At 37.9% G+C, this 14,144-nt stretch overlaps 1 protein-coding gene across 4 annotated transcripts in view; it reads right to left on the bottom strand.

Moving 5' to 3' along the window:
- LAMA2 (laminin subunit alpha 2) overlaps positions 1-14,144 on the bottom strand; it is a 344,097-nt gene that overhangs the window by 215,226 nt on the left and 114,727 nt on the right. For all 4 annotated transcript variants that reach the window (XM_074537835.1, XM_074537834.1, XM_074537833.1 and 1 more), the window contains exon 5: positions 1,733-1,912. In XM_074537835.1, coding sequence (XP_074393936.1) covers positions 1,733-1,912 — 180 coding nt within the window. The remainder of the gene's footprint in view (positions 1-1,732; positions 1,913-14,144) is intronic.

The raw sequence follows: 14,144 nt of genomic DNA on the forward strand, positions 1-14,144 counted from the left end.
GCCGGGTCTAATTTGGGCATTCACTGAACCATGGAAAGAAGAACTGTTTTTCACTATTGGCCATTGAATGATCATGAAACAGTCTTTATTACTGAGATTTAGGAACTTTTGACCCGTTTTTCCAACATTTGGCCATTTCTCTTTTTTCATTGGCGAGGATCAAGAGCCCTAAGCAGAAAGAAGGATACAAAGATATTCATAACCTTATATTGCAAAACCTGTGAAAAGTGAATTTCATTCATTGTCTTCTGTTTCAACAAGGGTCCTGCAATATATTCACAGCTGGCTAATCAAACAAAATGTGTGCTATTTTGCCATTACAGTGTTCAACCTCTTTATCACATCATAAATAAATACGTCAAACAAAATGAGAACCCTTATCACTCCTAGTTAAACTTCCAACACAGAGAAAATGTATAATTTGTGGCTACCCTTTGTTTCCTGACAAGGGTGGCAAGTTTCAGTTTCCACTTGATCTTTTGAGGATGCTTCATGGAGAGATCCCCCTTAGAAGTTACAGTTCTTTGTTGGTTTGAGTAACCAGTGTATTGTCCTGCACTCAGTTTTCATGAGTTTAGAGTAATTTTTCAAGTGTTAATTCAATTTTGTGTCTCTACTGGCTTAGAATCAGATTATTACATGTCTACTTAACATAGACATACAGTATTCATGATTAATGAGGTTGGAATAACTGCACTCAACTGGAAGGGATTCTAGGTTGTAAATCCAAAACAAAATGGCTTTTTCCAAACTTTCAGAAATAGCCAGCATTCCCTATTTAGACAAGGAAATGAAAACCAGAAATGGGAACAGAAGATGCAAATTTTCTTAGCATTTAGCCACCACTGACAAATGATATTAACAAAAGAATAATGATACACCCCTCATTCGTAACAAGACTTATTTTTGTTTTGGAAAGTTAGGTTACCACATTATATGATAGGTTACCATATTATATGATGACCAACAGGAAGAGGAAGTGATAAAAAAGAGGAATATTATATATCCCCCAAATCAGTTTTTGAGAATGCTTAGTAGAAAAAAACTCTGAAAAATCAGAAGTCTTGAGAATGTTTAATAGAGAAATCAGAGGAGAACAAAAAAACCCAAGATTAATACACAACATTTGATCCGCAGGACAACAGGGAGATATGGCTTAGAAAGGAAGTAAAGACTGCAGAAAGAAGAGACAGGGGTGTGCACACACAAAGCACAGTGGAAAAGATCGGACTATGGGTATGGTATGAGTTTAAATGCTGTATCCATTCTTTTAAGTTGAAGCAAAGCACAAAATGTTTACTGATACCCTCAATCATACAAAAATGCTAAAAGTGTTGCATTCAGGCCCTGTTACTACTTATAGTACAAGTACAAATTCTACTCAAAGGGAGTGTTCAAGGCACATTAAAGGTAGCAGAGAATTGAGTACCAGAAGAGACAAGAGATACTAATAGCAAACACTCGCCAAACACCTACATCCAATGTCTACAGCCAGAGGAGCTGGGTGTTTATGTTAATAACACCATTAAGCAGAAAATGTAAAATTGCTAATTCTACTCTAGAGAAGACAACAAAATAGAGTGCACAGGGAATTCTCCAACACCAGGATTCTGAAAGACAACAGCAGGTAATCATCAACTCCCAAAATTTCCTACGGCAAACAAAGGCAGGTACAGCACTTACAAGTGTAAGATAACTTCTACACGTGTCTTTCTGCCTTGCCAGAACTTACCCTCCTTGTAACAATGGGATCAATTTCAGCCGGATCTTTGTGTGCAAACATCATTAAATCAGCATTTAGTGTCCTTATCCTCTGGAATCTCAGGCGAATAAAGCGAGCAGAGGTGAACTCCAGTAGTTCATGTGATGGATCATCAGCACTAGGTCGTCCATTAATTAGAGAAGTGTGAATCTGAAAAATTATTAAAGCAGTAAGGAATTACATTACATCAATTTTGTCATGATCAGGCCAACAAATATCATTACAGGCATTGTGTTAACGCATTTGTACATGCAGAATAACTTCTTTCCGTAGAAAGTAGATTTCGCCCAAAATATTCCATATGTCCACAGACCTCAGCTATGAAGAGTCTTTATAATACAAACATTTAGAGCAAAGGAAAGTCATCAGCTACAGAAAGACTGCATCACAAACTTCCTATGTGTACCCAGTCCCTAAACCAAGTGTCCATGCTGCTGGCAATTCACTTGTCCTCCCCCAGTCTGAAATAAGTTAATCATACAATCAAATGGGCTCAGAAATTTTGAGTTAAGGGAACATATACTTGCAATGGGATTCAGAATTCAACAGGGGTCAGTTTGCACCTCTTTGAGTGATCATCATCAAAAGGCTTTTGAACTTTTGAAATACTGAAAACTGCAACAGCTAGATGAGACAAAATCAGCATTCATAAGCACCTCTCCTTTCCCATCTTTTCACATCTTCTCTTTTGAATCTTGTTCTCAGCAAGGTGAAGCAATTTCCTGGGTTACAACTGTTTTCACCTGGTCCCGGAGGAAAGTCTTTATCACTTCTGAGAACTTTGTTTAGCATTTGTTTTTCCAAAGACACCACCATTCTCTGCCTACCCTATAGTTTCTGTAAAGATTACCTCCCCCTTTCTCCGCCTGCCCCATCCTAAAGTCTTGAAATCTAGGTAAGCTCTGTGGCTCCTTTAAAGAGACCCTCTGACCCCAGCTGAAGCATCAAGGGCAAGGCAACAAAAAATAGCATCTTCTTCCCCTCCTGTCTTTCTAGCTGATCATGGCACACATTAGCTCTGAATCAACTAAATAAAGCAGATGGGCTGCTACAGAACTGTTCTTAGAAAAGGCCTACAAGAAGAAGCATGTCAAGTACAGCAAAATACTGTTAATGAGCACCTAGAGGGAGAGAGGAAAGAAACCATTAATTTTCCTGTATTCTCAAGTGTTAAATTTTAATTGGGGCATTTTTATTACAGGCTGGTACACTGAAAGAATGTTCAGATGCTAAGCCAAATGTGCAGAACATTGGAATGAATAAGATAATTATTTATTCTTTGCAATGAACATGTGTTGCCTCATACCTCAGAGCTCTGAGTGAGAGGTCGGGCCACACAGCCATTTTCTGTCATTGAACATGGTCATATCACTGCTGGTTTAGGCAAACAGCTGCACTCCAAACCCCAGCTGGCACGCACTCAGCAGTGGCTGCCTCACACTGAGGAAAGAGACTGTAAATCTACTGCTCCCAGGAAAACAGCAGCTCTTGTTTCCTGGAGTTTTTGGAAGTGCTGGATAGACTTACTGAACAACTACTGTCTTGCATTGTCTATGTGATACTCAACTCGCTTAATTATCTCAAAGGCAGATGAGAATGGTGCCAGACTCTTCAGTAGTGTTAGGACAAGGAGCAAGGTCTCTAAACACAAGAAGTTTCACCTCAGTATTGAGGAAGAACTTCCTTACATTGGCAATGGTAGAGCACAGGAACAGGCTGCTCAAGGAGATCATGGAATCTCCCTCTCTAGAGACATTTAAAACTCACCTGGGTACATTCCTGTGTAACCTGCTCTAGGTGACTGCTTTGGCATGGCACTTGGACTAGATGCTCTTCAGAGGTCCCTTCCAACCCTAACAAATCTGTGATACTGAGATTTTTACTGCCAAGAGGGAAACTATACCTCATCACACCCAGAATTCTGCTCCACTGTATCTGCAGGTACACCAAATCACTGGGAACCACTCTGCCAGGAGCAGCCACCAATTATACCCTGCCTGTGTATCAATCAGCACCTCTGGGGCTCTGCCATGTTACCTCCAGGAACAGGTGATGCCACTTGCTCCTACTCAGATCACAACAACACAGTCACTGAGCTTTGACTCAGCTCTGCTCCTGACTAAAAGTAACTAAAGGATATGGCTGGAAACAAACAGAATAAAACGCTGTGAGAAAGACATGGTGCAAACAAAAGGCTATAAAAAAACCTCAGAGGAAGCAGGGAGGAGGTCCTGAATGAGAAATGTCTGGCTACAAATAGGAAAAAAGCACATGACCACAGAACTGCTCAAATCCCTGGTGAAGAGAGAGAGAACATGTGTGGAGAGAAAAACTTCAAAGGAAGCCTGAAGAGGTGGCAAACAGTCAAGTGGAAATTGACAGATCTTTCCAAATAAAGGAGAATTTTAGCAAAAACACATGCCTGAAGACTTTTTTGCATAATATTTACTTGTGAGCAAGGAAACATATTTCTTCAGAGTATTTTTTCACACTATTACTGCCTTCCTTTAAAACAGGATCCAAGAGATTTCTTTTATACTGCCAGCAAACATGCATAGGTTATGGTTTAAAGCAGTAGAATACTAAACACTGAACTGAGATATTCCAGAGATAAAGCAGAAATCAATCTAAAGTAGTGCCTTGCTCAATCTGACAGAACAATAGCACCATGGCAGTAATAAGCAGCATGGCAATCTGACTATCTCTTCAAAAAGACAAAAATAAAGATTTTGGGAGTGGGGAGAGAAAGATGCAGGTGAAATCCCACGTATCAAAAGTACCCACAGAATACTTTAAGGTATTAATCCCAGACACAGCTTCACCAGAAATGACACAGTTGACAATCAGCAGTCATACCTTTTGATTATTTTAAAAACAAAAATTTAGTCTTCGGACACTGATGGGGGGAAAAAATCACCTCATTGAAATGATATTTTTACAGAACTAAAATGTAAGTTAACAAAATAACACCAGAGATATTAATTTTAGAACAGACCCTATTTTTGAAAGGATTATCTGCCAGTAGTTCATCTATTTGGCAAGGCTAATCTAGTAAGATGATGACTTCCATTTATATTATTTTTAAGCTTTGTCTTTAAATGTTTCACAATTTAATTTTAAAACAACAAACAATTAAGTACACATAATTATTGAAATGCAGCTATGTCCTGCGTGAAATATGGCACCTGCTGAAGAATGTACAGCAAAATGACACTGAGACTAGAAAATTCAAAACTCGATAGTTTTGTCAAAGTGAATCTGAAGTGAAAATTTTACATTGGCAAAATTAATTATTTTAAATTATTTCTCCTCCTATAAACATCTGTGATGAAATCATTCATTTCTTCCTAGAAACATGTAGAATCAACTTGAAAACTGTCCAACGAAGTTCTTCCTACTCCTTGAAAAGAGAATAAGGAAGAAATTCAGAATACTTTAGGAACATCTGTCATTAATCAGAAAAGTCCCCCCAGTAACAGTCTCAATTTAAAGAAGTTTAAATAGATTTAGATTTACAATATTTTCAAGATGACTCTCCCAATGAGAATCACTGAGTTTTTCCAGAGCACACTTACTCTTTTCATCTCCCTCCACTATCTTGCACCTGTGTGACTCTAATGTGGCCCCTGCCCTCCAAGCATTTTTGAATTGGACTTGAAAACTGTCCCAGTGAACACAATCCTCACTAAGCATCCACACATCTGCCATATAAGATCATCACAGTGCTCCACACACAGCTCCAGTGAAGATTAGCCCCCCTTGCACACATCAGCTACAGCCTGAGCTAGCTGTGCCCATGCTGCATTGTGAACCACTCCACAGTTCTACGGTAGAGCACAGATCCAAAGCTCAGTCTTCCAGGAAAATATTAATACTTTACACTGGGCTGCTACAACTTGGATAATCTAAGTCCCCATGGGGGAACAATGTCAAGTTTTGCTCAGGTTTTATGGACAACTTTTATTTACCATTTCCAAGACTGAAGTAATAATCCTAATTCTGGGTTCTAAATGAAAAATACTTCAATTTCAACTAAGGAATACTTATCCTTAACAAGGCATTTGTCCATGACTATATTCCAACAGAATCTTCAGGAATCTCCAACAGAGGCCAGAAGAAAACAGTTATGAAAGACTACAAGAAACAGAGCATTTCAAGACTGATCCTTCTAACACAATATGATCACTTCCTCTGACTAATCAGTGTAAAGGCTTCCTGAGCTACAGCGTGAATCTGAGTCATAGTATTTAATATCTACCAAGTGCCGTTTTCTGTATTAGAGTTCTATTCTCTTTCTCAACCATTATGTTTTTCATCACTACATACTCTTGTCCCAATGTGTGGAAATTGCTTCTTAAAAAAAACCAACAAACATAACTGTCACTGGCAGGGTTGTTCTTTGTTTGTTAGTTTTCTTTTTCCTTTTAAAGCTGGAACTCATAATTATTTAATTGAAAGTGTTCTAATGTTTCATTTGAGAAAATTGTGAACAGTCAACATATTTTAATTTTTAAAATTCAGTATGATGATAAATCAACTTTTTCTTATCTAAGAACTGTGGAGGAGGTTACAAGTTCTCTACTCTGAAGAGAATTTAGTCTAAGACTATCCCATCAGCATTCATACATAATTCTTTTTTTTTTTCTTACATTTATTACTCTGCTTTTAGCAACACTCACTTCCATATAGTATTTTTCATGTAGTATCATAAGCTGCTAATAGAACAAATTATCTTAAATTTTGCATTACCAACAAATGCTGTTATTACACAGTTTTCTGATTTTTTAGATCGCCTGCAAGAATGCCGAACAACAGGGACACTACCAAATAGATTCAAAGGACATTTCAAGTACATTAGAATCTCTGGACCATGTCAGAACCAAAAGACCTATCCAGCTTGGCAGTCTGCCTCATACAGCATCCAAGCCAGCATGCTAATAGTAAGATGAAAGCAAGCATACATAATACTTCCTCAGGGGTTTGCTGAGCTACAGGTAATTTCTATACATCTGGTAAGCCTCAAAGTATTTCCATGAACTCCATCTCACCTTAATCCAAGTCACTTTTTAATATCTACACCACAACTTAATTAGGATTTTCTCATCTCATTTACATGTTGTAGGGAAAGCGATCCTTCCTTTGCTAGTTTTAGATCTGCCTCATACTAAACTTAATACTTCCAGTTCTGAAATTGGAACAAAGAAATGTATCTTTCTACCTGCTCTATTCTTCATTTCATTTCTTTACTACTAATTAGCTTTGCACAGGGGTCAGCCTTCCAGATCTGTAGTTTCCGTGGATGACTAAAGAATGCTACTAAAAAAATAGTATTTCATTTAACGGTCCACGCTCCTCAGTTACTGAGAATATCTGGCAGTGAGGAGTTAAATAACAACTGTTATAATTCACCTATTTTAGCCTTGAGTTCCTTTTCACTATTCAATTTGTCCATTTTTTCTGCACCTCTTCAGTTAACAATCTAGTTTGCAACTGTTTCTCCAACTCCTCTCCTGTAAATGTTTCCAGTGCAGAAACCCTTCTGACAGTCTCTATAGAAAAAACTGATTCAAATCATTAATTTAGTTTTTCAGCGATGACCTTATCTTTCTTGAACACTCTTTGATCATCTCTCAGCCCACCAATTCTCTGGCAGATTTCTTGAATCTGATGTGTCTGAAAAAAGGTTTACTTCAACTTAGTCACTCAGAATCTTTTTCACATCTTTATTGCAGTTTAACCTTTCATTTGCTGGAACTTATTTTCTTACTTCTTTGCCTCATTTGCAGGAAAAGATACAAATAACACCAGTTAATTTTAATATCTATTATCGTTCCTTGTTTTATGCTTTAAATATGATGTATGATTTCTGGGACCATTCTAAAATGTAGCATGCATGTGTGTGTAATTACATAGTTATTTGACATTTAATTATTTGGACCCAGATCAGTCCTCTGTTTTCAACCAAACCATCTCAGCTGCACTGAGAACATTCAGGTTTTTAAGAAATACTCTTTTGCACTACATTTTATTGTGACACCTAGAGAGTCTGCCGAAGGGTTGTAGAAGGTTGATATTATATTCTTAGCCTTCCTTCAACAAGAACAGCTCAGTTCCACACCTCTGGGCAATTGCTGATACAACATTAAAGCAATGCTGTCCCAGTTTAGGTACTGAATTTTAGTTCACAGCAATCCAATATACCATTTTATTTCTGCTGACTTTCTTATTAAATCTATAGTGCCTCTCCTCCATAAGCCACTCAGTCATTCCTACACAGCTCCTTGTTTCTGTCATGCCTGTAGTGTCATGTTTTCCAACACCCTTTAAAGGCTGGTATTAATTATCAAGGTAACCTTTCTCAGCTGCTGGGTCTGGATACTGGGATATACTTGGATCCATCCAATCCTATTCTGTAACAAGGACACCTGAAAGGGCTTGCAATGTGCTCCAGCCAGGTGATGATGAGAGCTACAACTAGAATTTCACAACACATTTCATTGGGTTTCTGCCAAGGAAGAAGTGACATACAGCCTAAGAAACCTGTTGCCATTTCTGGCAGTAGATAATTCCCATATACTGATGAACAATGACTTATTTAGACTTTACTTGCAATAAGTCTTCAGGACAGAGAAAAGTATTAACCTGCACCCCATCAAATACTTTTTAAATGTTAACAAAATCTCCCTGGGACTTCTCAAGTCTAAACAAACCCTGTCCTCTCAGCCTCTACTTACAGACAAGGACTCCAAGTGTTTGTCTTCCCAAACATTTCCTGGACTTGTTCCAGCATGTCCACGTCTATCTATTACTGAGGAGCCCAGAGCAGGACTCATCTCTTCTTGTGTGCTCTCATCACCTCCCTCAAGCTGCTGGTGACTCTGACTAATGTAGCACAGGATACTTTTGGCTTTCATTGCTTGCAAGGGTACCTTATGTACCACTTAGCATACACCCCTACTCTCACTCAGCTTCCTCCCAATGCTCCTGGGTTATGTAGGTACAGCCGGCTCGCATCTCATTGAACAGAGCTCTCAGCCCACTGCTGCAAGCCTGCATGCTACCAGGCATTGAATTATCATGTAGCTGCCCGTCTGCAGGCAAAGAAGGGGCCCCTCTCCTGGTGTCAGCAGTCACCAGTTTGCAGTCTTCACCATCAAGGGAATCTCCATTTCTGAAAACAGGCACACACTCTGCCTGCCTCTCTCTTGTACAGTTGTGGCTTCAGGCTGCAGAGTGCCAGATAAAACTTAGTTACTCACTTTTGTCACCTCTGATACTGTGTAGTCTAATGGATGTCTACAGACATCCTTCTGCAGTCCTTTACTTGGTGGCACAAATACCCAAACACATCACCCATTCTGCAGGCAAGGACCCTCTCTTTCTCCCTCAACCTCAGCAAGGTCCAGACAGTTCTTGCAGTCTCAGAGGTTAAAATCTGCATCCTGGCTCTGGAACTCGGCCTGAGCTGAGGGCTCTGCAGAACTGGGGGAGTTGTGGCAGCCAGTGCTAAGGACTGTGCCCAGACTGTGCCTCAGCACCATGGCTGAGCACCTAACACCACTCTTTCCACCCCTCCTTCTGTGTGCGTTTCTGGCATGAACTGATATCCAAACCTGCATCATATTAGCTGCCTCTGTTAATGCAACAGTGAAAATGCTGCCACTTGGCACTAATGTGTATCATCAACTGCTGAGCTACTTAAAATTAACACACTTTAACAAAGTTTTAAAGAATTTTAAGTATGTACCATGCTCTCATACAAATTTAAAATACCCATGTATGAATCCAAGTGGTGTATTTTTCTACTTAGAGCTTTGGTATTTGAAGCCCATTACTTTGCCAAGCAATTTGAGTGCAATCAATCTCAAGCTGTTTGCAGGATATAAAAAACCCCAGCTGTGTGGCTGTGTGACATGGAGTTTTTTGCTCACTTTCTTTTCAAGAAAACAGCACCACTAACCAGTATGCTTTTCACTGATGATAAACTAGAAGACTTAATTCTTTCATAAAAAGAGAAAGTCACTTAGTGTAATTTGTTACAAGTATGAACTGGGAACACCATCCTACAATAATTTTGGCTAGTAGAGGTAAAGAACTCCCTTTGTTCAAGTACTCAGTAGATTATTTTGTATATTATATCAAAACTGTGGGCTTCAATCTTGGCACTCTGTGTAAGGCAGTGGTCTGACCCTAAACTATTGTCAAGAAAGGTCAGCGTCTCACCAAAGTCTAATCTCTGAGAGCAGCATACAGGAAAGAAAACTTTCTGTCCTGCACAAAAGATCTTGCAACTTGATAATCAGGAGTGGAGAAGACAGAAATGTCAGCATTAAAATGCTCTAATGGGAAAAGTACCCCATGATTTACATTTTCAAGTTATGCAAGCACATCAATATGAAGATGAACAATGCTGAAAATAAATTTTTCAACAGGTGATTCAGTAGCTCTCGTAATTCTCCTAAGCAATACCACCTTCAATTATCTGTTGCAAATAGCTCATTTGCAGTAGATGGAAAATTACTGCTGATTAATTAATCTCTTGGTAACTCGTATTTAATCCCTAAAGACAAAATTTCAGTGAGTTTTCTTACTGCAAGACCTAATCTATCATTAGAGTTGATTTCACAACTGGAATAGTAGATGGAAGCATATGCCAGAACTCAGCATCCAATTTTTCTTCATAAATAAATATTTATAATAATAGTGTACAAGAAATTATATATTTGGCAAATTTTGCTATATTTCTAATAAACATCCCACTATCTTAATAAATTAGTGGTTTAGTAAGTGAAAGCGCAACTCCCTTCTGTGCCTCACTAATGATTACAAGAGCTGCTTGAAATGCAATGCTTAAACTTGCATTAAAATGTCAAGGGCTATGCATGTCAGATTGTATCTCAACTAATTAATTCCCCCTAAGAATACAGGCAAATGTCAGTTTAACAAACTGTTTAGCAAATACTATTGTGTCATTGACATCTATACCCTACAGCTTAAACTAAATAGGGCTTCATTGCTTCAGTTTTGATTAACTTGCTTTTGTCATTTTTCTCCTTCCAATTTCACTTGCCTATTCAAGCCACTGCTTTGTTATGGCTCCTGAAATTCTCATGCTTGTCATTTTTGGACAAAAAACAATTTGTCAAAGACATCATCTTGCATACTTGTAAACAGACTGCTCATTGTGAGAGCAATACTTAATTATAAATCACAGAATAATAAGAAACTTGATTACCTTGAAAGTGTATTTATATAATATCAAGTTTTTATTTTCTTGTTGTAACTGTTGTACTTAAGTAGAAACATTGCATCGAGCTGCAGTTTCAGCAACAGTTATGCCTACCACAGTCCATAGGGACTCAGACAAGACGCAAGGCCTGCAATACTGTACACGACCATGATGGTCTGTGCTCTGCTGGCTCGTCTAAGTGCACTTAGAAGTGAGAATTCATCTCGTAAGACAGCAAAAAGGTATTTTGTGCTGATGCCAATGGCAACTCAAGCTGCAAAGCACAAAAATTATGTTAGTCTGAGTTCTGATCAAGCAGAGGTGAAATACCTAGGCAATACTGAGTTAAACAGGATCACCTCTTTGCTTAAAGAATGAAATGTAGTGGTCTGTTAAACACATTCTCCAAAATTACTCAAAAAACACATTAAATACCAAATTATGCTATTTTTTTAAGAAAGCACTGAAGTGACATGACATTACAAAAAAAGCATATTTATTCTTTACTACTCCTCAAAGTAGTAAACCTCTTCTTGGTCAATGACCATAAATGAGACAAGTAATTTCAAATAAATAGCAAAAAAGGAAAGTTATGTTTTCTTGGACATTATAATAAAAAGCATTCTCATCCTCAGATTTAACTAAAAGGCTTCTAAGTATGCCAAACCAAACCAAACAATATTAAAAAAAACCTCACCCAAACAACACCCATCCCCACTTTCCTATCAACATTTTATGATTTCCCTTATTCATCATTCAGCATGATTATCCTAAAAACTCATGGCACTTCACACTATATTTTCCCTCCTGAATGAGATACGCTGTGGAGTCCACCGTGGAATTACAGATAAATTGCTGCCAGTACAGTATCGTGACCAGTAGAAAGAATATCCAAAGGAACTTTAAACAGCTGTAAGCAGTTGCACACTGCTGCCAAAAACAACTGCTGATGTAAAAGAGGGAGAATGTGAGGATTTAAGCTGTTCAAACAGTAAACAAGTACATCTGCTTCTGAATGTTATCATTAAATAAACTGTGGTAATATGCTTTACATTGATGCAATGTTCTTGTTTTGAACCACAACTCTGAAGAATTTTATACTAAAGCAATTTTACAAAACTTTTTTGGTTTTCTTTGTGATGGAAAAGTTCATTACAATTACTGTATAGTGTTGGACTCAAAGTTCTAGCAGAACTTGTGTCATGTCATTTGGAACATAAACTGGTGACTGCTTTTGAATACCAGATGGGATGCCTGTGAATGGTAAGCATTCATTTCCTTTAAAACCATTTATAATGATTTAAAAAGAAAGATTAAATAGGACATTCAGTTGTAGAATACAACAAACTTTGATATCTCTCCAACTGTGAACCTGACCTATTCAGACTTCAGAGATATTTTACAGCAGCTACTAAAAGAAAAGTCAGGGGAGGGAAAAAATCCACTTCTGAGTAGCACAGAATGAACAGTCCAGGCCAAGAATGTAATCAGAAATCTGTAAAACACAGGAGATTAAAGAATTATGTGCATGAAATGTGCATTTTGTTCTTTGCTCCCATGATGATTAATTGTTGGAAAGTTACAAAAATAGTAGTGCTTACTTTAATTTAAAAAAAAATCTACACTTTGAGGGTTTTGACCAACTCTCAAATGCCCGGATTTTTCAGATTTCAGTTATGATACATGATATAAAATTACTCGTATAGTCAACTACTGTGCTGGTTTTTGCTTTTTTCACAGTATCTTGTGTGAGCCTGTGCTTTGGATCTGTGATGAATGCAGCATTGATAACAGAGAGATATTCCAGCTAGTTCTCACCCTGCCTCCCTTGGTGAGAGTATGGAGGTGCTTAAGGGGTCAGCAGGGGACACAGCTGGGACAGCCGACCCAAGTGACCACAGGGATATCTCCCACAATGTGATCGGCAATAAAAGCTGGGGAACAAATCTGCCACAGCCTTTAAACTGCTCTTTTGGATCTGCTCTTCCTTCAGAAGATCCTCCAACTTTGAAAACAAAGAAAAGCTCTTCTGTGGCTACTTTGTTATGTCCCTCCGTAGGAAGCTCAAGCCACAGAATCCACCTGCTATGGATTTGCTGTCCTTGGCACGCCTCTTGTATCTCACTTGGCTAGCAGCTTTATTATTCTGATGTGCTTGAAAACACTTCTCTTTGGATTTTTAGGCCTCCTGCACAGACATTTTTTTGATAGGAAAAGGCAGTAGTTTGGTTCTTCACTCTTCTTTTGCCTTACCACAATTTTATGTTAATTTGCAAAATTCCTATTTTCCTTGCTTTTAAATGATGTCTTTAATGCCTATTAACAGTTTCTAATGCCTATTAACATTCAGGTATTTTATGCTGCTACCTTTTTGGATACTCTAAAATTTATTCTTTTTTTTGCAAATAGCATGCATAAACTCCTACATATTTAAAAAGAGGATATATAGTAATATATTTCTACCCTCAGAGATTGCTTTACAGTTTGTTATTCTCTTTCCAAATTTTCTTAACATTAAACAGTGAGAATATAATTACCATTTTACAGAACAGTCTTTAAATAACAGTATTTTGAGCCATCCTGCCTTGCACCTCTTCTCACAACATTTTGAGTTGCATCCCAAAATCTTAGTCGCACCATTACATTGCTTCTTGAAAGAACATTCAAACGGATTTAAAAAATCAGTCTTTGTGACAGTTACTCAGCCTATGGGAAGCTAAGAATAATTTCCTTTTTAACTATAGTGGGTTTTTTTCCTTTCTTTTTCCTTCAGAGCCTCTTTATGTAGTCTCACCACCTTGATTAAGTAGTACTGCAACCCTTACTTTTCCTACTCTTCCTCAGGTATGATATACCAATTTTCTTTGACTGAGAGTTGTTTGCTGAGACAGTCTGTCTACTTAGTCTATTTATCCAGACTATGCCTCTGCTTTCTTCATTTAAATGTTCTTAACTCCAGACCTCAATCAAATAATTTGATTTTTGAGTAGTTTGAATTTTGAGTCATTTTTCCATTGGTCCACAGTGTTTAATTGACTAACTTTCGTTCTATTGAATTTATGTAACATTTACCATTTAAACTGAAAATTCCAGGTAAACTATGCTGCTGGTTTTGTTTCTCTTCTCTCTTCTCTTCTCTCATGAAAGCATACC

The sequence above is a fragment of the Zonotrichia albicollis genome, chromosome 3, assembly GCF_047830755.1.
Source record: "Zonotrichia albicollis isolate bZonAlb1 chromosome 3, bZonAlb1.hap1, whole genome shotgun sequence".
Lineage (NCBI taxonomy): Eukaryota > Metazoa > Chordata > Aves > Passeriformes > Passerellidae > Zonotrichia > Zonotrichia albicollis.